The 20,888-nt window shown below is 42.0% G+C and overlaps 1 protein-coding gene across 3 annotated transcripts in view; it reads right to left on the bottom strand.

The window, feature by feature from the left end:
• The window catches only part of CDIN1 (CDAN1 interacting nuclease 1), a 222,430-nt gene that overhangs the window by 129,988 nt on the left and 71,554 nt on the right, over positions 1–20,888 (bottom strand). For all 3 annotated transcript variants that reach the window (XM_053306357.1, XM_053306339.1, XM_053306348.1), the window contains exons 4-5: positions 19,231–19,291; positions 15,495–15,567 (exon numbers count right to left, since the gene is read on the bottom strand). In XM_053306357.1, the coding sequence (XP_053162332.1) occupies positions 15,495–15,567; positions 19,231–19,291 (134 nt within the window). The remainder of the gene's footprint in view (positions 1–15,494; positions 15,568–19,230; positions 19,292–20,888) is intronic.

Here is a 20,888-nt window from a genome sequence, read left to right as displayed (position 1 = left end):
ATGTATTCGGCAGAGGAACAAAGAGTCCCTTGCCTCTGGAGCTGCCTGTGCCTCCTAAAACTAGATCCTTGAAGGTTCCCCCGTCAAGCCCAGAGACATCGTTTTGGGAGGCAGCAGCAAAGGGAAAGGTCGATTATTGAAAATCAGGTTTCCCTTCATGCAACAGAAAACCCTCGTGTGTTGACGCAGTGTTAGTCTGGATGTCGATCTCTGAACTGAGTTCACAGGCCAAAATTCAATTCAATAAAGTTGCCTTATAAACATTGTGTAAGGATTCTCACCTTGAAACTTGCACTTTGGCACAGCTATTTGACAAACTGTAATTTTGCTGAAAACAGTAAGGTTTAAAGGAAAGTTTGCTGCTATGAAATTTAATGCATTAACAGATTAATGCATTAATAGATATTAACTTGCCCAGTTAACCCTGCTAAGCAAAGAAGCACTTTTCAAGTGGTGATTTTCTTTATATAAACTAGGGGGAGAGCAACTGGTCCTATTCAACCGCAGCACAGCATTCCTCCAGCGGCTGTTTCTAGTTTCTACCTCACGTTTCTTTTTAGACTGTGTGCCCTTTGGGGACAGGGAACCATCTTACTCATTATTTTTTCTATATAAACTGCTTTGCAAGCTTTCGTTGAAAAGTGATGTTGTAGTAGTAGTAGTAGTAAATAGCCATCCTAAGCAGTGTGTGTACAAAAGAGATCTACTATAGCTTCAAGTTGACTCAAAAGAATTTTTTAAGAAAGAAATTCCTTCTGTAAGCTTCCAGATAGCCAGCAGAACTTTGTAGACCTTAAGTTTGTATCCTTTGTATTTTAGTTCAGGTTTATTTCATGTGGTGTGCAGTTTCATGGAGAATTCAATTTTGAATTTGTTTGTTACAAGTAATTCGTATTCTTACCCCATGAATGACAACGCAGCCGCCTTATTTTGCCTGCATATGTGGACACTAGAAAGTAAAATGGTCTGAGGTCCATGACTTTTAGAGGTCTCTTTGAAAGGAAATAGATTATTTCTTATTTCTCAAGTGACTTAGTGCTTGAGCAATCAAAGTGCCATCAGAAAGATAGGAGTTTATCTTCAGTAGATCATGATCTTTCTAGATTAAATGTGACAGCAAGTTTGTGCAGAGGATTGGTAGTTTTGCAGTGAAAGAGAGTGCCATACATAACGGCCGAATTCAGACGTAAAACAAAACCAGAGGTTGGAGAATCCGTGGTTTCAATTTTAAACTATAAATCACACCACACACATTATTCAACCACAGTCTGCTAACCTCCATTTCCAGAAGAGGGGAGCCCCTCCCTGATCCTCGGCCACTGAGGAAGGTCCCAGGAACCTGTGCGCCGATTGCATAGCCAGACTGAGGGCACGGCATCAGCACGGCATCCAGGTGGCTGCCATGGGCTGTGATTCTAAAGAAGGCATGTCAATCACGCTCAGCTCTCTCTGGCTTTCTTGGGCCGATGACAGCTTAACCCCTTCTTCTCTGTACTCGCATCAATGTCTTAATAAAACCACAGCAGAACATTGGATTGCAGGACAAATACTTGACAGTGGGAACACATACTCATGTGGGGGGCTTGGGGGGCACGAGCAAGAGCACTCTTTTATTTAAAGCTCTGTGCATTCTGCTGCATGTGAGCAGCTTGGGGCTGGGGGCCCCAGGGGAGGTCCGCTTTCCATCCCCACTCCACAGTTGCCAAATGCCTCAGCTTTCCCTCCCTCTGCACCTTCTGCTCTCAGAACCTGGGGAACCATGGGGCCACACACCTCCAGATTCGGCCAAAGCAATCCCTCCGCACACTAAGTTCCCTCAGCACAGTTCCTGTTGTACACGGCAAATCTTCTTGTTGGGTGATTCCCAGCTCCATCTCCTTCCCAGCCCCATCCAACCCCGCGAAACTGCCCATCGCCTTCCACACCAACAGGGGAGATCTCATGTCATTTCCTGCTTCATCCAACCCCTCAAACCGCGTATCACCCTCCCCACCACTTGCAAGGGGGATGCAAAGTCCTTACCATCCCCATCTAAGCCCCCCCCCCCAGCACTGGCCAGGTGTGAGAGGGTAGCTCTGCACTTGCATTTGGAAATAAACACAATGGTTTCATAAAGAATGCTTCAAACTGTATTAGGCTTTAATACACTGGGAGCCCTTTCACTAGCAAGGTTGGCGCAGGTGTCTGCAACTTCTGATCCTGCTGCTGCCACAGGTGTGGGTGATGACCTCATGCTACCATCAGTGGTTTAAAGGGTGGAGGGTGGCACACCCCTCCAACCTCACACACCTGCCCACCTTGACGGAGGACCAGAGAGAGATGCTCCCAGGCGTGTCTTGCAAAGGCCTCTCTCACTGGCCACACCTCCCTACTGCAACCAATAACCCTAAGGACCGCGGCTGCGGGGCCCACCAGGACAGCATTCCTGTCTCCATCTGGTGCCCTTCCACCACCATGCTCTCTCTCTGGATGTGCGGCCGGGTCCATGGGCTACTCCAGCAGGATGTCTCTCCTGGTCTTGCAGTTGCTGTGCAGGATGCAGCAGGCCACAATCACCTTGGGCATGAGATCCTCCTCCACATCCGGTAAGGCGTAGAGGGCATGCCACCGGGCCTTAGGTCTCCCAAATGCCTGCTCCACCACAATCCTCAGACTGCTGTGCCTGTGGTTGAAGTTCCTCTACAGAATACCTCTGGGTACGTGACAGGGGGCAACCATCCACTCCTGCAGGCTATGTCCCTGAATATCACCAGCATCACCATTTGCCCACCCACCTCCATGGGTACCACGTTCACCCAGGTACCGCTGCAGCACTTGGAGGCAAGTGCAGAGGTCTAGAAAATGGCCATGTCTCGGCTTCTACCCAACACCCCAGTATAAATGTCCATGACACCCCAGCGTAGATGCCCGTGGAGTCCACCACAACTTGCAGGGTCATGGTGTAGTACTGCTTTCGCCTGAAGTACTCATCATGGTGTTGGGGACGGGGCTAAAATCTCAAGGTGCTCCCATGCACTATTATCACCTCGAATCTCCTGGAGACCACTTAGAACCTTGCAGACTCAAAACAGGCAGTGGCTGCACCAAGGGGTTCCCAACACCACAGAACCTGCTGGGTTCTGTGTGTTGTTTCCTCCTCCATAGTGCTGAGGACCATCTGCATGGCGGTGTGGACCATGATGCTGGGTGCTGTGCCTGCAATGGCAAACCTTTTGCTCTCTTGCTGTGAGGGAAGTCATGTAATGGCATATGCCCTTGTGGGAGCTTCAGTTGCACATGCTGCCTGCTTGGGGCATCCGGTGTGGTGGTGGAGGATGGGAGTACCCACCAACCTAGCATACACAGCAGCAGGAACAAAGCAACAGTCTTCCAGGGAGGGAGGAGAGCATCCCTTCTTTGTGATCTAACTGAGGCATCATTCAGAACAGCAGGTTTTATGCTCAGTACATCTGCCCTCCTGCTTTATGCCCATAAGGAACGTGTGCATGGACCGTTTCTTTCCCCCTTCCAGAAAACCCTCCTTGGTTGTTTGAGGACTCCAACACTCTTGTTCCTGGCTGTGTACGGGCCCCCTCTCTCCCCCATGCACAAAATTCCAAGGACCTTGGATTCCCTCATTGCTAGGGGAGCCTCTTCAACCTTTTCAGCTAGAAGGGGCAAGCCTTCCTGCTTTTGCTGGTTTTCCCTAGAAACATTTCATGAAATTGTTGGCAGGTTCCTGATCTTTCTTAGATACCTTCATAAGAACATAAGAACAGCCCTGCTGGATCAGCCCCAAGGCTCATTTAGTCCAGCATCCTGTTTCAAACAGTGGCCCACCAGATGCCCTGGAAGCCCACAGGCAGGAGTTGAGTTCATGCCCTCTCTCCTGCTGTTACTCCCCTGCGACTGGAATTCAGTGGCATACTGCCTTTAAGGCTAGAGGTGGCCTATAGCTCTTTGACTAGTAGCCGTTGATAGGCCTCTTCTTCATGAAGTTATTCAACCCCTTCTTAAAGCCATCCAGGTTGTTGGCTGTCACCACATCTTATGGCACAGAATTCCACAAGTTGATTAGGCATTGTGTGAAAAAGTACTTCTGTGTGTTGGGTCCTAAATTTCTTGGCAATCAATTTCATGGCATAACCCCTGGTTCTAGTGTTATGTGAGAAGAATAATAATTTCTCTCTTACCCCTTTCTCCACACTCTGCATGATTTTATAGACCTCTATTATGTCTCCCCGCAGTCATCTTTTTTCTAAACTAAAAAGCCCCAGGTGTTGTAGCCTTGCCTTGTAAGGAAGGTGTTCAAGGCCCCTGATTATCTTGGCTAGGTCCCTGATTACCTTGGTTGCACCTTTCCCAGTTCTACAATGTCCTCCTTTAGGTGTGGTGACCAGAATTGTATGCAGTAGTCCAAGTGTGGTTGCAGCAGTTTTATTTTATTTCACCGAGCCAGCGTGGTGTAGTGGTAGTGCTGGACTAGGACCGGGGAGACATGAAACTAGCTGGGTGACTCTAGGCCAGTCACTTCTTTCTCAGCCTAACCTACTTCACAGGGTTGTTGTGAAAGAGAAACTCAAGTATGTAGTACACCGCACTGGGCTTCTTGGAGGAAGAGCAGGATATAAATGTAGTAATAATAATAATTTTCAGTCCTCTTCCTAATGATCCCTAGCATAGAAATGGACTTTACACAGCTGCCACACATTGAGCCAACACCTCCAACAAGCTGTCCACCACGATCCCAAGATCAGTCACCAACAGCTCAGTGTCGGTGATCACTGATCCCAAGATCAGTCTCCTAGTCAGTAATCGATGGCTCAGAGACCATCAACATATATGCGGTTGGGTTTTTTCACCCCAATATACATCACTTTACACTTGCCAACACTGAACCACATTTGCCAGTTTGTTGCCCACTCGCCCAGTTTGGGGAGAACCTTTTCGAGCTCTGATCTGGAGAGGCTCAAGAGAGTCAAAGAAGTAGATGGATGAGATGTGATTAGAGGCATGCCAAATGTTAGCAATATAGAGGCACCCTACTCTCAGGTTGATGGCTCCTCTGCTGTCATGGTGAATGGAGGTCTCGGGGAAGGAGGACATCATTCCGAGAATGAGGAAAATGCTCCCTTAAAAGGGACCCCCTTCCATGGATGATGAACCCATATCCTCTCGCACAAAGGATATTCCTCCGGGAGGTGGGGGCCTCCTAGTAGTGGGCAATTTGATCATTAGGAGTATAGAAAGATGGGCCTGTGACCCACGTGTAGACCGCACCATGACTTGCCTGCCTGGTGCAAAGATTGCAGATGTCATGTGGAATCTAGATAGGCTGTTAGGCAGTGCTGGGGTCAGTTGTCGTGATGCACATTGGCACCAATGATGTTGGGAAATGAAGTCTGGAGGTCCAAGAAGAAAAAATTAGGCTGTTGTGTAAGATAGTGAAGTCCAGGACTCCTAAAGTGCTAAAGGTAGCACTCATAGAAATGGTATCTGTTCCACGAACAGGGCCAGAGAGACAGGCGGAGCTGAGGGGGTCTCAATGCGCAGATGAACCCTGGGAGAAGGGTTTAGATTTGAGAGACACCGGGAAACATTTTGGGACTAGATCAACCTGTACAAAAAGAAGGATGGGCTTCCCTTGAACCAAGATGGAATTAGACTGTTGGCACTTAAGGCCCCCCCCCCCGCCAAAACAAAAAAAAACACGTTGCAGAGCAGCTTCTAAAATGACACCTGGGGGATAGCCAACAGGAGCTTCGCAGTATCCAGTTCGGCAAATGCCATCCTTTAAAGTGTGATGGTGTAAATGCTTCAGATAAATCAGAATGGGACAGAGTAGAACCACATAAGGAGCAGTCTGAAGGATCTCCTATCTGGTAACAGAGCTCAAATGGCCATAAGAAAGATAACACACACCAGGTAAGAGATGCAGTGTATAGGTGCTAAAATGCCAATGCCATAATTCTCTAAGCCAAGGTAGGTGAGCTGGAGTGCTTGGTTGCTAATGAAAACATAAATATAGAGGGGGAAACAGAAACATGATGGAACAGTGAGAACCAGTGGGACACTGTTATTCCTGGTTAGAAATGCTATAGAAAGGACAGGGAGGGGCGAGCTGGGATGGAGTAGCACTGTGTGTTAAGGAAGAGATAGAATCTAACAAGCTAGAAAACCTAGAAAGACCAGAGTCTTCCACAGAAACTCTGTAGGTGACAATACAAGGCATGAAAGGAAATGTGCTACTAGAAACGTGCTGTCACCCTCGTGATCAAAATGCTGACAAGGACTGGGAGTCACAGAAGGAAATCAGGCGTAAAAGAGAGCCAGGGCTGTAATAATGGGTGACTTCAATTACCCACACACAGACTGAATAAATTCACATTCAAGTAATGACAAAGAGGCCAAATTTCTAGATATGTTGCTCAAATGTACCCTAGAACAGTTTGTCATGAAAGCAACCAAGAAGATGACCTGGACTTAATCCAGAGTGGTGCACAGGACCTGGTGCAGGATGTTAGTGTCGTGGAACCTTTAGGGAACAGTGGCCATAGTGTGATCAAATTCAGCTTATATGCAAGGAGAGAATCATTAATCAAGTTTAACATACACACTTTGAATTGCAGAAGAGGAAACTTCTCTAACATGAAGAGTTTGGTGAAAAGAAAACTGAAAGGGAAAATCAGGAGAGTCACTTCACTCCAGAATGCACGAAGTTTATTTAAAACCACAAGAAGTTCAGTCAGAATATATACCAAAAAGGAGGAAAGGTACCACCAGGTCCAGAAGATGCCAGCATGGCTAACAAGTAAAATCAAGGAAGCTATAAAGGGGAAGAAATATTCCTTCATAAATTCCTGGGTGACTCTGGGCCAGACACTTCTCTCTCAGCCTAACCTACTTCACAGGGTTGTTGTGAGGAGAAACTTAAGTATATAGTACACTGCTCTGGGCTCCTTGGAGAAAGAGCGGGATATAAAATGTAAAAATAAATAAAAATAAAGAGAACAGAAAGGAACACAAACTCTGGCAAAGAAATGCAAGGAGACAATAAGGGAAATGGAAAAGTGAGCTTGAGGAACATTTAGCTAAAAGCATTAATTTAAACAAAAACTTCTTTAAATACATCAGAAGCAGGAAACCTGCCTGGGAGGTGGTTGGTCCATTAGATGATGGGGGGTGAAGGGGATTATTAAGGAGGATATGGAGATTGCAGAGAAGCTAAACAAGTTCTTTGCTTCATGGCAGATGAAACCAGGTATAAACCTGTGCCTGAACCTGGCTTCTTAGGGACAGAGGCTAAAATACTGAGTCAGATAGAGGTGATGAGACATGACATTCTAGATTGTCTGGGGGGGAAAAGACAATAAATTGCCAGGGCCAGGTGCATCCATTCAAGAGTCCTTAAAGAACTCAAATGTGAAATTGCCAACCTCCTTGCAAAAATATGTAACTTATCTCTACAATCAGGTTCTTTACCAGAGGACTGGCAAGTAGCCAGTGTAGTGCCAATTTTCAAAAAGGGATCTGCCATGGATCTGGGAAATCACAGGACAATTAGCTTAACTTCTGTGCCAGGTAAACTGATAGACAGCATAGTTAAGGTCAAAATTGTTAACAAGTGTAAAGTGATGCATATCTGGACGAAAAACACCAACTGATGGGGTCTGAGCTAGGTGGATGACCAGGAGAGGGATCTTAGGGTCGCGGTGGACAGCTCATTGAAAGTGTTGACACAATGTGTATCAGCTGTGGAAAAGGCCAATTCCATGCTTAGAACCATTAGGAAGGTGATTGAAAATAAAACTGCTAATATAATACCCTTATATATATCGATGGAAAGGCCACATTTGGAGTACTGTGTACAGTTCTGGTCACTGTAACTCAAAAAAGACTGGAGAAGTTGCAGAAGAGGGCAACAAAGATTATCAGTGCCTAGGGCACCTTCCCTACAATGTAAAACTACAACAGCTGGGGTTTTTTTGTCTGGAAAAAAAGATGAATGAGGGGTGACATGATATTCATTTATTTATTTAATTAAAACATTTCTATACCGCCCAAAACATACGTCTCTGGGTGGTTTACAACAGAGGTGTACAATATTGTGCATGGTGTGGAGAGAGTCGGACAGAGATTTCTCTCCCTCTCGCATAACACTAGAACCAGGGGCCATCCCATGAAACTGATTGCTGAGAAATTTAGGACCAAAACGCATAATTAATCTATGGAATTATCTGCCACAAGATAAGGTGGCAGCCACCAGCCTCAATGGCTTTAAGAAATTAATGGAGAGCAAGTCTATCAATTGCTATTAGTCTGAGGGCTACAGGCCACCTCCAGCCCCAGAGGCAAGATGCATCTAAATACTAGTTGCAAGGGAGCAACATTAGGAGAGAGGGCATGCACTTAGCTCCTGCACCAGAGGCATCTTGTTCTCCAGATCCATGCCCAACTTGGCTGCTTCTATCTAGCAGGGAGACTGTTGGAGGTGGCCTAGTTAATATCATAAATACATCATTGAGGGAGGGTAGGTTGCCTCTATGTTTGAAGCCTTCTTAAGAAGCTTTCCCTGGATCCCTCAGCTATGGTTAGTTATAGGCCAATCTCCAATATCCCTTGGTTGGGCAAGGTAATTGAGAGGGTGGTGGCCGACCAGCTCCAGGCGGTTTTGGAGGAAACTGATTATCTAGACCCATTTCAAACTGGCTTTAGGAGCTGGCTGTGGGGTTGAGACAGCCTTGGTCGGCCTGATGGATGATCTCTTCTGGGGAATCGACAGAGGGAGTGTGACTCTGTGGGTTTTTTAATCTCTCGGTGGCGTTCAATACCATCGACCATGGTCTCCTTGGATGAGTTAGATCTTCCTGTGCTGGATGGGGTTACACTCCCCTGAAAGGAGCAGGTACGCAGCTTGGGAGTACTCCTGGACCCAGGCCTCACCCTAGTATCTCACATGGAGGCTATGGCCAGGAGTGCGTTTTATCAGCTTTGGATGATTCAACAGCTGCATCCATTCCTTGAAGAGGATGACCCCAAAACAGTGGTGCACCAGCTGGTAACCTCCAGGCTTGACTATTGCAGTGCACTCTATGTGGGGCTGCCTTTGTATGTAGTTCATAAACTTCAGTTAGTTCAAAATCACTTCAGTTAGTTCAAAATGCGGCAGCCAGATTGGTCTCTGGGGCAACCCAGAGAGACCATATTATGCCTATTTTGAAACAGTTGTACTGGCTGCCGATATTTTTCTGGGCAAAATACAAAGTGCTGGTTATTAGAGAGCGCCTTCTTCCACATGATCCTCACCACATATTAAGGTCATCTGATGAGGTTCATCTCCAGCTACCACTGGTGCATCTGGTGGCGACTTAGAGGTGGACCTTCTCTGTAACTGCTCCTGGGCTGTGGAACGCATTCCCTACAGAAATCTAGGGATGTGCACAAACCGGTCCGCAGGCCATGTTAGAGGCCTGCGAACCGGTTCGCAAGTGGCCCGGTCTGGCGGTCTGACGCCAGGGGGGTGTTGCTTTAAGGGCGGCGGGGGCGGGGGTTTGTACTTACCCCTCCCACCGCTTCCCCCCCTCCGGCGCGCCGCTCAGTGTGTGTGACGTGTGCGGTGTGCTCATGCATGGAAGTTACTTCTGCTTTTCGCAGGCAACAAGGGGGCAGGGGCGGCAAGGAGGAACGCTGCCGCCCTGAAAATTTCACTAAAAAATGGAGCGCCAGAGGGGGGAAAGCGGCAGGAGGGGTAAATACAAGGAAACTTTTCTGAGGTAACTGTAGAGATTACTGTTAGGTTAGGCTATGAATAATTTGGAAGCACTGGGGAGCCTTGACCAATGAGTATGCTAACCCAAGTTAGTGACGGACTAACTCGGGTTAGCTGGTCGTCTGGATGGGGGCAAGCTCCCAAACCCAGGCTTGCCAAAACTGTTAAACTCTGAAAATAAACCATAGCCTTAACTGAGGACGCAGTAGGGTTACTGGAGCCTGTGCTTGGTGATTGTGTGACCGCTTACTGTTCCAATTTACGGCTTCAGCTGGATGCCAGTGTGCTTTGAAGGGTGTCCTGTGTCAGGAGGGGCTGTGCTTCATAAATGTGCTGCTCTGCACCGGCCTCTTTATGGCCACAGGGTTGTAATGGCTTGAATGAGGCTTCCCGCATCTCCTGCCCTTGCATGGCCAATGACTATATGGCTGTGATTTTCTGAGATTTTTTCCTTCTCTTGGCAGCGTTGTGCATTATGGGAAACTTCTCCTGATTCCTGGGCAGACAACACTGTGCTTTGTTGGCTGCTGCTGCGATCTTGTGCACGCAGGATTAGTAGACCCCAACTGAGGCGGTGCTCACGTGGCCCGCCACCACACTAACCTGGGCTAGGCTCCTGCCTAGTCCAAAATGATCATGTGTCGAGGCTCAGTGTATGCTGCATTTTGAGGGAATTCTGTTTTCCCCCTTTCAACACAGTGTTTATCAAACTTTTTAAAAACTCAGCTTGTCTGCCTCCAGACTAACATAATCAGCTTTCTGTGCACTTCAGCCTTGATGGATCCAAAGAGGAATCGCAGGTGGAAGGAAATATCTGAAAAGCCAGCCCACAATTATACAACCAGCAATTATGGCTGGGTAAGTAGACAAGTAGCACTACCTACCCAGCTGCTTCCACCACGGTGCTCTCTTTAGGCCAGAAGAAGCCCTAATGCAACACAAAAGAGGCAATACATGATCCTACATTATTATCACAGGACACTGAGGTAATGTAGCATGCATCTCATCTGGCTCTTAGGAAAAGACAGATTTTGCTGTGATGCCACTATACGTGCTTTACCCTGTGAATAGGAACTCCAGTAAAGTATTACTGCTGCTTCTCCTAGCTCTTTAAGAAGAATTCAATCTATCCACTCCTTTCATTTAAACACTCTTGGGTTTCATCATTTAAGCTAGTGGGTCAGTTCAGACAGCCCATGAAACCATGGTTGAAAATTGGTTTTGTGCTTAAGTCTCGAGAGCTCATGCTCTACTCTCCTTTACCCATTCAAGTTTCAGAAGAATTCAACTTTCAATTACATTTAGAAAAAACAGAGTGGTTGTGACATCCAGAACAATGGAGCTTGATTCATTCTTGAAAGAGATCTTTATAAGCAACATCTAAAGTACACTTCAAGCCTTGGGTTCAGGTCAAGGTTTATTTCAAGAACGTTGGTTGGAATAACCCAAGCTCTGAACCCAAGGTTTGAAGTGAGCTTTAGCTCTTGATTTATTTTAAGGAAGCTGGTTAGAAGAAGCCATTGGCTGGTTTGGACATCACAACTGATCTTGGTTTCCATGTCATGTCTGATCAGTCCACTGAGTTAATATATCTTGGCTGCTCTGTAGTTTTTGCTTCTTTATATGGAAATTTTGAAAGTTGTAAATCACTTTGAGATAATGTTGGAAAGTGTGTCCTATGTTAAACAACTATAACTTGTTTAACTTAGTAGGATCCATTATTGTTAGATCCTTAATCTGCTTGCTGGTACTATGTTGTATATGGCTGTTGCAGCAGCTTACAGATATCTTATTCCTACAAGATTGGGACCTCACATCTTTCCTGTCCCTAGAAGATACATGTTCTGCACATTAAAGATGAAACTAATCCTGTTATGTTCAGTGCCCTAGCTTATACTTACTTTGTTGAATTAGAATATTACTCCCAAGATGGGAAGTACTGCTGATGTAAAAATCCAGTATGGTGCACACAAATGAATGTTTGGAACATTATACCAGAAACAGATACTTTATGAATTATTTCTGAATATACTTTCCTGTGGAAGTGACTGGTGCTTTAATGCAATCTTTAATGCAAATTAATGCAATCCTGTGCACAGTTACATATGAGAAAGCCCCACTGAATTGTGCAACATATGTAATATCTTTCCACTGTGAAATGATCTTTCAATCAAGTAGTTTCACATCTCTATTTTTTAAAAGAGATACAGTATTCTTTATTGAAATTAATAGTGATGAATTATACCTGTAGATCATTTCCTAGAAGGAAAGGCTTGTTGCTAGCCTACTTTTTGCTCATTAGAATTGATAGCAGAACAAAAATCATTGATCTTTTATTTATGAAGCTAATTACAAATATTGTTCCTTAATTTGGAAACATATCTGCTTAATTATGACACTACTGCTCCAACATTTCCCCTGCATATTAATACCAAGAGCCAACATGCTGCTTACAAAGGTCTTGATTTAGCCCAGTGGATTTTTTTCCGTTTGTTGAACAGGTGATCCACACGCAGCCTCACAAACTACTCTAGAAGCATCTCTCAGTTTCAAGAACAGTTTATAATGCAGCACTGGGAGGGAAAGGGGAAAAGGAGGAGTCAAAATCCCCCTTGGGAATTAGTATCATGGTTTTTTCGACCCTGACCCAGATTAACCGTATTTCTCATTTCTGATCTTAAAACATACTCCCACCCACCCCACACCAAAACCTTAATAATCTTCTCTATGGAACAAATGAGTTTAAAATATGTTTTACATTCTTTAAGGCATTCTTTGCATAATAAGACATCTTTACTTTTAAGTGTTTATATATCTACAGGATTCATATAAATCCAGATAATTACTGCACATAAAAATATTTTCTTTGTCTCCTGCTCCTCCCAGTTATGTAAGTGAAGGGGAGGTTCCTCTTAACATGGCAACAGTCACCATTAAAACACACACACACACACACACACACCACTCCAACATGCATACACTCAACTTAATCAAATGAAATGAAAGTTCAATCGTCCCTTTCAGAACTGCATCTTATTATACTATGTGTTACTGGAGCAATACACTGTTTCTATGTGTCCCTCAATGCCAATATCCATACCTTTTTATAGAACAATTTAAAACCATACATTGATCTAGTGAAAGTAATAGTACATATACAATACGCACCTGTCCCCATGGGAAGACTCTTTTCTCTCCCCACTCCCCTCTCCCCATTTTAAGGGGGGGGGAATTAAAAATACAAACCAACTGACTGAGACTTACAGCTCATTAAAGCAGGGGTGATTTCCCCTATATAGAATTCTATTGATCTCCATAGTCCACACTAGACAAAAAGTGTGGTCAGGGAGGGGATGATGGATGCCTCTGCCAATAGTACTGAACAAACCTGTTAGCTAATTGCTACCAAAGACAATTATCCCCGCATTGTTTCATAATGGAAACACATTACAAAACTCTAATATACACACAGGGAAATTTGATGATTTGACTGCGGAGCCATGTGCATTGAATTTCATTGCCAAAGGCCAGCCAGGTCGCTGCTGAGAAGTGGAACAGAGTGTCAGAATAGCAGCCACACTATCTTACAGCTCTTTACTAAAATCAGTTTAGCAACTCAATGAAGCCCTCCAATCTGGTAATTCCCTGCTCTCATCTCAGACTACTCAGAGCACATGCAGCTTTCAAAAGGAAACATTCTCTAGGAAAAAATTTTTTAACTTCGGCCTCAGCTAAAACAGGTTTTTAAGTTCATATTCAGACTATAAAATAGCCTGCTGACAACTACTTTTAATTTAAAATTGTTGTTGCACATTCCACATATAAGGCCATACATTTACTATTAAAACCCCAACATTAAATAAATGGAACTACCACTAATCCAAACAGCAGTGAAATATAAGAAGACTTCAAGGTAATAATATGTGAATACTGTATACACAATTACAGTGCAATTCAAGCCCACAATCCTTTATACACATTTGTCTCTTTCCCCAGAAACCACAATCTTGGAATGCTTCCCTCAGAACATGCTTCTAAATATGGTCATGTTCTTCCTTAGCACAGTCATGCAAGGCATCAGAGCTAAATACTGGAGCTTAAATTTCTCAAACACAATTCAGTTCTGTTTGACTAAAGTATAATCTAGTATGATGAAAAATTAAAATAAAATGTTCTGAAAATATGCCAACATTACAAAAATAAATTAATAGCTACAAAATTTATGATCTATTACATTTATAATATGATCTATTACGTTTATAATTCACAAGCCAATGAATTCTGTTTTACTGTGTTTGATACTGTTCTACAGAGGCTAGTCTACCTGCTTCAGACTGTGCTGACTACTATTTTGACAAGACCTGGATAGCAGTAGGTCCAAAGCAATCAGAAGGTTGACTTTGACAAATGGCGGTGCTGTGGCGAAGTTGAAAATAACACACATCCACTTTAATCTCTTTCTTGATTAAATCGAAACCATACCATTCTGACATCATGTGATTTGCTCATGAAGCATCACTGCAGGTTACTTTAGAGGCTACATCTATTGAAATGATATTGAATTTTTAGAGGAAGTACTTAATTCATTCAAATGAAACCTTCACAAGGTAACTGGGCCACCAGTCACGAGTATCTGTACAGCTTGAAAAGAAAACCTATGGAGAAATCCCTGGCTCAAAAAGCAAACAAAAAAAACTCTCCACAAACTGCTACTGCCTGATATTTTTAGAAGGCATTATCTTTTACTTTCAGAAAGAGAAAAATATATGTGTAAAGAATATTCTAAAGCCTTTTACCTATTCCCCTACAGTCAAGCTCCAAAGGTAAACATTACAGTAGGTAATAAAAATGCAGAAGATGAAATTGTCTTTTTTACATGAGACTAGGCAAATATTTATGGGGCAGTTGACAAACTCCTGCCTAGTAAAGGAGCCAACACTGAGAGCAATTACCCTGATATTCATGACTCACTTTGAATATCACATTGAATATTACTCATAAATCTTTTACGAGCACATCCCCAGAGCTCACTTAACAGCCGGTTTTAATCATGCAGTTGACACAGAGAAAATAACAAAATGTATTTTTTCAGTGGCAAATTAATTTAGGCTTGAACCTCCTCCTGAAGCTCTATTCTTTTCATTCCCCCCCTCCCCCACTACATAGCTCAGTTAAATCCACTTTTGCATTTAGTAGCTGCAATACTCCAAGGCTGAAGAATTTTAAAGTACCACAGACTTTTTTCCAGAACTGTTCTTCCTGCAATTATTTATGACATGATCTTGTCAAAGTTAAGAACTTGGAAGTCTCCTAATTTCAATGGAAGCAAACACTTACCTTTTCCATTGACATCAATGGGTTTATAAAAGAGCTTAGTGAGCTGGATTGTACCCTAATGTTCTGTCTGAGACAGGAGTTTCTGAGCAACTTGTAAAGGGAAAAGAAACACATTTCTCTGGTAGGTAGTCAAAATGGTGCACAGACATTTTCATGTATGATGAAAAAAAGTGCAATTGAGCTGCACTTTTTATGTCTTACAGGAATGCTATTAACGTAGGGGAGAATATGGATGAAAATCTGATGCACATCCCAACCAATGAAGGCTACACATTCTGATTTCCACATCACTTGTGAAAACAAGTTAAAGTCCCAGATTTAAAAATCTGTCTCTTCTTAGCTTAGTCACAGTTGTTTAAATTTAATTTTTGTTATATTAATGAAGTTCATTATTTATAAAATTACTTACGAGTCGATCCATCTTGTTCCTGTAGAAATTTTTCCAACACTACTCGAGACATCAGTGATGGGGCAAAATTCACCTTACAGGAAGCAGAAAAAGTAACTTATCTATATGAACATCACTGTGTTTGAATACAGCAATAAGCAAGAACCAGTTGCAATGGTAATATCCGAACATTATATTTTGGGAGCCTGAATGGTACTGATGGAGACACATGGTTCAAACACTAACCACACAGTCCTATGCCTATGTATTCAAAAGTGAGCCCCATTATGTTCAATGGTGTTTACTTCCAGGTAAGTGTGCATAGGATTGCAGCCTAAGTATCCTTTTTGCTGGTCTGATCTCAGCCTAAAGCACACAATTCAATGAACATTATGTGAAACCAATGAAACAGTGGAATATTTACTTTTTGAAAATTTCATGTGCTTTCACTTATTGACAAAATCTGGTACAATCAAAGCATGCCTAACGTAAAAATATAAGGAAGGGAACAGTTCTACACATGACAAAAACACTGTTTAAAAAGAAACATAGCATGATGTATGGGATATTTTGTTGGATCTTATATTTGTTTAACACTGAACTTCAGATTTTTCATTTCAGTCTAGATGATCCTGCACACACAACTGTGTGCAGTTTAAATTCCATTGAAACTAATGGGAATTATGCAACCCAGCTCAGCAGAACTGGTCAAAGTAAATATCTAGACTTATTTGCAAGGCTCAGAGAAGAGAACCAATTAAACAAATTTAAAAAAATATTAACACAAGTCTAAAAACTCATTCAAAATAAATATAATGCAAATACATATTGTGGACCATTTGTTAGACAGCACAGCTGTTACTTTAAAAAATGTGCTATTTATAATCTCCAACTGTAATGTATCATTAACACCAGTTCAAGATTGATCAGTGTGTCTCAAGAAAAATCTTAAAGCTATGGGGGAAAATGAATCTATGCATCTAAGCAGGGAAAATTTGTCAAATATATTTAAGATATGGGAATCTCTTTTGAGATAGTTCCATTTTAGGGGCTTATATTTTTAAAAAATGAAATATACTATACAGCATTTTAAAATATATATACAAATTACAATGATCCTCTAGTGAATAAAGCATTATTACTTCACAATAAACAAATAAACCTTACTTGCATTATAACAATGACTTCTCTTGACATGCTTTCATATGCATTCATATACAATTTCATCTTGATTTAGCAACCAGACAAAAAAATAAAATAAAACCTGCCCTCATTTGTACATATATTTTTCCAAATATGTATGTACTTGGATGCCCTTAAATTCCCCAAGTAGAAAGAAATGCTTTCTGCAGAACTGCTTATTTCCAGTAACCCACATCAGAGCTGACACATGAAAAATGGTGAAATTACTGAAGGTAGTCCAGCCTGAATAAGGACTACCTTATTAGTTCAGGTACTTGCATCTCCCTAATTTTCATATTAATCATGCACCCATCTTTCTCTGAAATAGGGCCATCATGCTTCATGTCAGAATTTAGCATGTAAGTAAAATTCATAGTGCTTCAAATCCCAGTCGAAAATATTTGCCTGCTGAGAACAGTGACTAATTTTATTATTCTTAACAAACATCAGTGCTTTGGAGATTTTTAAAAAATTGACCTTCTGAATGCAGAATATGAGTATGTCTAATATTCCTTCTAAAATTTTAAAACAGCTTCACGGACTCTTAAAATTTTTTTAAACAACCTATTCTTATTTAAGAGAGATGCTATATACTGTAATGCATCTATGTCATATATTTCTCATCAATTTTTACAGTTTCCACTGATTAAATATATATTGACTCATAAAGTATTACCATTACACCAATTGTCAGCAGATGCAGGAGTATGCCATTTAAATATTAACTATCATATAAAAATGGCAGCTTGATTGTATGGAAGCAGTAATCTCATGCTTGTTATTGCCACATTTCCCTAATGCATCAGAAGCAGTCACAAAAAGCATTACCTTTCATCTATACCTGCTACTGCGCTGCTAGCAATAAATAAGTTATTTAAAATAAACTTTTTCTACCTGGAATTTTATTTATCTCTCAGCTTAAAATAAAAACCCTAGCAGTATAAATCGTTAAGATGCACAAGTACAGTACATGGAAAAAGGCACACTACAGCATCAGAAATTATGTTCTATAAGGGAATGGAACTCCATGATGAAAAAAGAGGGGGGAAATGCAAACAAGACTAGGAGCACTGCATTTCTGTGAACCCACAAGGTGCTCTTCTGTGACAATCCCCATGCAACGCATGTTATTTACTAAGAATCCATTCTGTAATAGTATTTCTTTGTTTAAAATAAAGAAAATGGTATATACTTGCAACCTTCTGTCAGAAACCGCAAAACCATTCTTCTCCACTAATACAAAGCAACCCCTTTTGTATGTTAACTCTATTATTAAAATGTATAGACACTTCATAGACCATTAAAACCATCTAGTAACTGAGAGGTAATTGCTCATTTGCTGACTATAGCAATGTACATCAGTCAGAAGCTTAGAGGAAAGCCATACTTCCTTCCTAATGTAACATGTAGGGCTTGCTGCTGCTGCTGTGCTTATTATTTTAATGCCCCCAAAAAAGCACATCATTTCAATGCAAACATTCATTTTCAACTTTACTACTATTTTTAGCAGTTAAAAGCACCACAAAACAGCATGCATTTTACTCTATTCCTACTGAAGGTTGTATAAGCATTTCCAAATCATATCAAATAATATAGTAATATTGCTGTACATAAATACGTTAGATTTAAAAACTCTGTTTCCCCCCTTAGAGAGCCATCTGTCAGGATTATAAACTTTTGAGGGGTTGAATGGAGCAGTCTCCACTTTGGCCCATCCCTGCAACCATTGCCCATGAGCTAGTGAGTCACCATGGGCAATGGTTGCAGGGATGGACCAAAGTGGAGGCTGCTCCATTCAAGACGGCTGAAGATGGAGATGGTTGCAAGGATGGACCAGTTGGTTGCAGGGATGGACTAAAGTGGAGGCTGCTCCATTCAACCCCTAGTAGTGAGACCCAAACAGATTTAGTCCCAGCCTAAGCTCCTGTCCATCACTCCTTCTGCACTCGGCACAAATCTGTCATGTGCAGAACAATTTTTAAACCTTACAGTTAAGGTCCTGTATTGTATGGGTAACTATAACACAAAGCTATGTTCCACATCTCAGAAGCAACAACATAAAATATAGTTCTTAATTCTTTTAACTTTGATATACATGAGAATAGTTATTTTAATATTAAACTGTTTTCGCACATGCTAAAAGGAAGATAAAAAGGTAATTGTTTTTATCTTCATTGTAAAATTTTATGTTATGGATATATTTTTATTAAAACAAACTAATCAGGAACCTAAGTTCCTTAATTATTCAAATGCCCAAGTAGATGAAAGTAAATCAGCATTTAAAAAAGCAATTCTCTTCCTAGGTTTCTCAAAAAGGGAGGAAAAACTTTCAATAAAATAAAAATTCAAGTAGCTTTCTACGCATTTGCCTTGAAGGTAAAGCATTAATTGCATAAACTGATTAATTAATGAATATGCTTTGCTTAATTATTGTAAGTACAAAACAACAGCAACAACAGAACAATTCTCTATGTATAATATGACTTGAAACAACATATTTTAAAACTACATTTCTAAAAAGTCATTAGATACGTCCCTTATATTTACCAGAGAAAGATTTTTTTAAAATGATTACCTCATTGGCCAGTTCCAATAATACAGGAGAAGCTGCATTCTTTAACACTCCATTCAGGTACCTACACAAGACAAAAATCAAATATTGCAGATTCAAGAAAAGGCCAGCAGCAAAGTCTTAGTATATCTCTAAGTCTCTTTCACAAGGGCAAATACCAGAAAGAAACTGGCTAAAGAACATGTTACTTAATATACCCTAAATGTTTGCCAAACAGTTTCCAACCACTAAACTCTATTATTGCATTTCATCCACGAGGAAATCAAAATATATACATCAAATCATTATTACACAGAACAATACCATGAATTAGTATCTGACATTAAGCCATGCAACATTGTAGCTACTTTATTGACATTGGAGGAAAATAAGATTGGTGTTTTTAGGAACTAAAATTTTGTGATCAGTTTTTGGTGATGGTATTGCTGAAAAAGTGGGAAGTGAGAAGATAATTAGTTTGAAAGTGCTTTGGTCACTAGACACATTTCCCCATATCATCAGGCTGAGTATTCCAATTTGTTTGGACTGCTAAATGGGCAAGTATCAGGACAGAGTTCAAACTTAGTACACCTATGGTCCAAAATAGTCTGACATTTTGAACTTTCCAAGGAAGAAGGGACCTCTGCAGATGCAAGTCAGGAAGAATTTCTTTCAGGGATCTTGAACTCACCATGGCTGGGTCTGGGACAGGTATGTGTCTGGGGTTGTCTAGAGATGGGAAGGTGGGGGATGAGTCTGGGGCAACTATTTCAGAGGTGGCGGTGAATCAATGAAGATATGGCGCTGGTAGGTCAGCAGGCTTTTACAGAGGAAGGGAATTCAGAAATTGAATTGCTGTTACCCCTTTCAGCAGGCCTACCACCTCTTTTACTTTGGAGAGCAGAGCCAACAATGCACAGAACCTCACTTTATTACTCTGTAATGCCAGGTTGGTCAAAATAAGTCTGGAGATAATCCATAAACTTGATTATGGATATAGATGCCGATTGAGTATGGAGACCTAGTTAGGAGGGGCTAGTGGTCCAGTTTGGTCCCAGGTTCTCCTGGTGGGTTACTCTGTGGTGGTACAGGTGAGAGGATGTGGGCAGGAAGGTGGGGTAGCTGTGATCTATAAGAACATCATCTCCCTTACCAGAATCCCTGTCAAGGAACTGGCTTATAATGAGTGTGTGTACCTAAGTCTAGGGACAAAGGACAGAACTGGGATTTCTGTTGGTGTACCCATCACTGCAGTGCCCAACGCGGGTCCTTAACTGAGTTGATGGACCTGGTTGTGGAGTTGGCACTGAAGTGGACCAGGTTGTTGTTGGTGGGGGACTTCAATGTACATTTCAGGACTGGGTTGTCAGGAGCAGCTCAGCTGTTCACTGCGGCCATGATGACTATGGAAATATCCCAATTGGTTTCTGTATCAACGCATGATGCTAGTCACATGCTCGATTTGGTCTTTTGCTCTGATCATGGTGGTGTTCCGTGGGTGTGGACTCCCATCATGTTTCCATTGCCATGGATGGATCTCCATATGGTTAAAGTAGGACTTGCAACCACAACTCACCTCTACAGGAGTAAAGGACCTATTAGATTTTGTTTGCCTGGGAAGGTTATTTGATCCAATAGAATTCCAAGAAGTCTTGGAAGGGTTTTGAGTTGTCTATGCTGGT

Source organism: Hemicordylus capensis, chromosome 1 (genome assembly GCF_027244095.1).
Source record: "Hemicordylus capensis ecotype Gifberg chromosome 1, rHemCap1.1.pri, whole genome shotgun sequence".
NCBI lineage: Eukaryota > Metazoa > Chordata > Lepidosauria > Squamata > Cordylidae > Hemicordylus > Hemicordylus capensis.
This window is presented reverse-complemented; position numbering and strand designations above follow the sequence as displayed.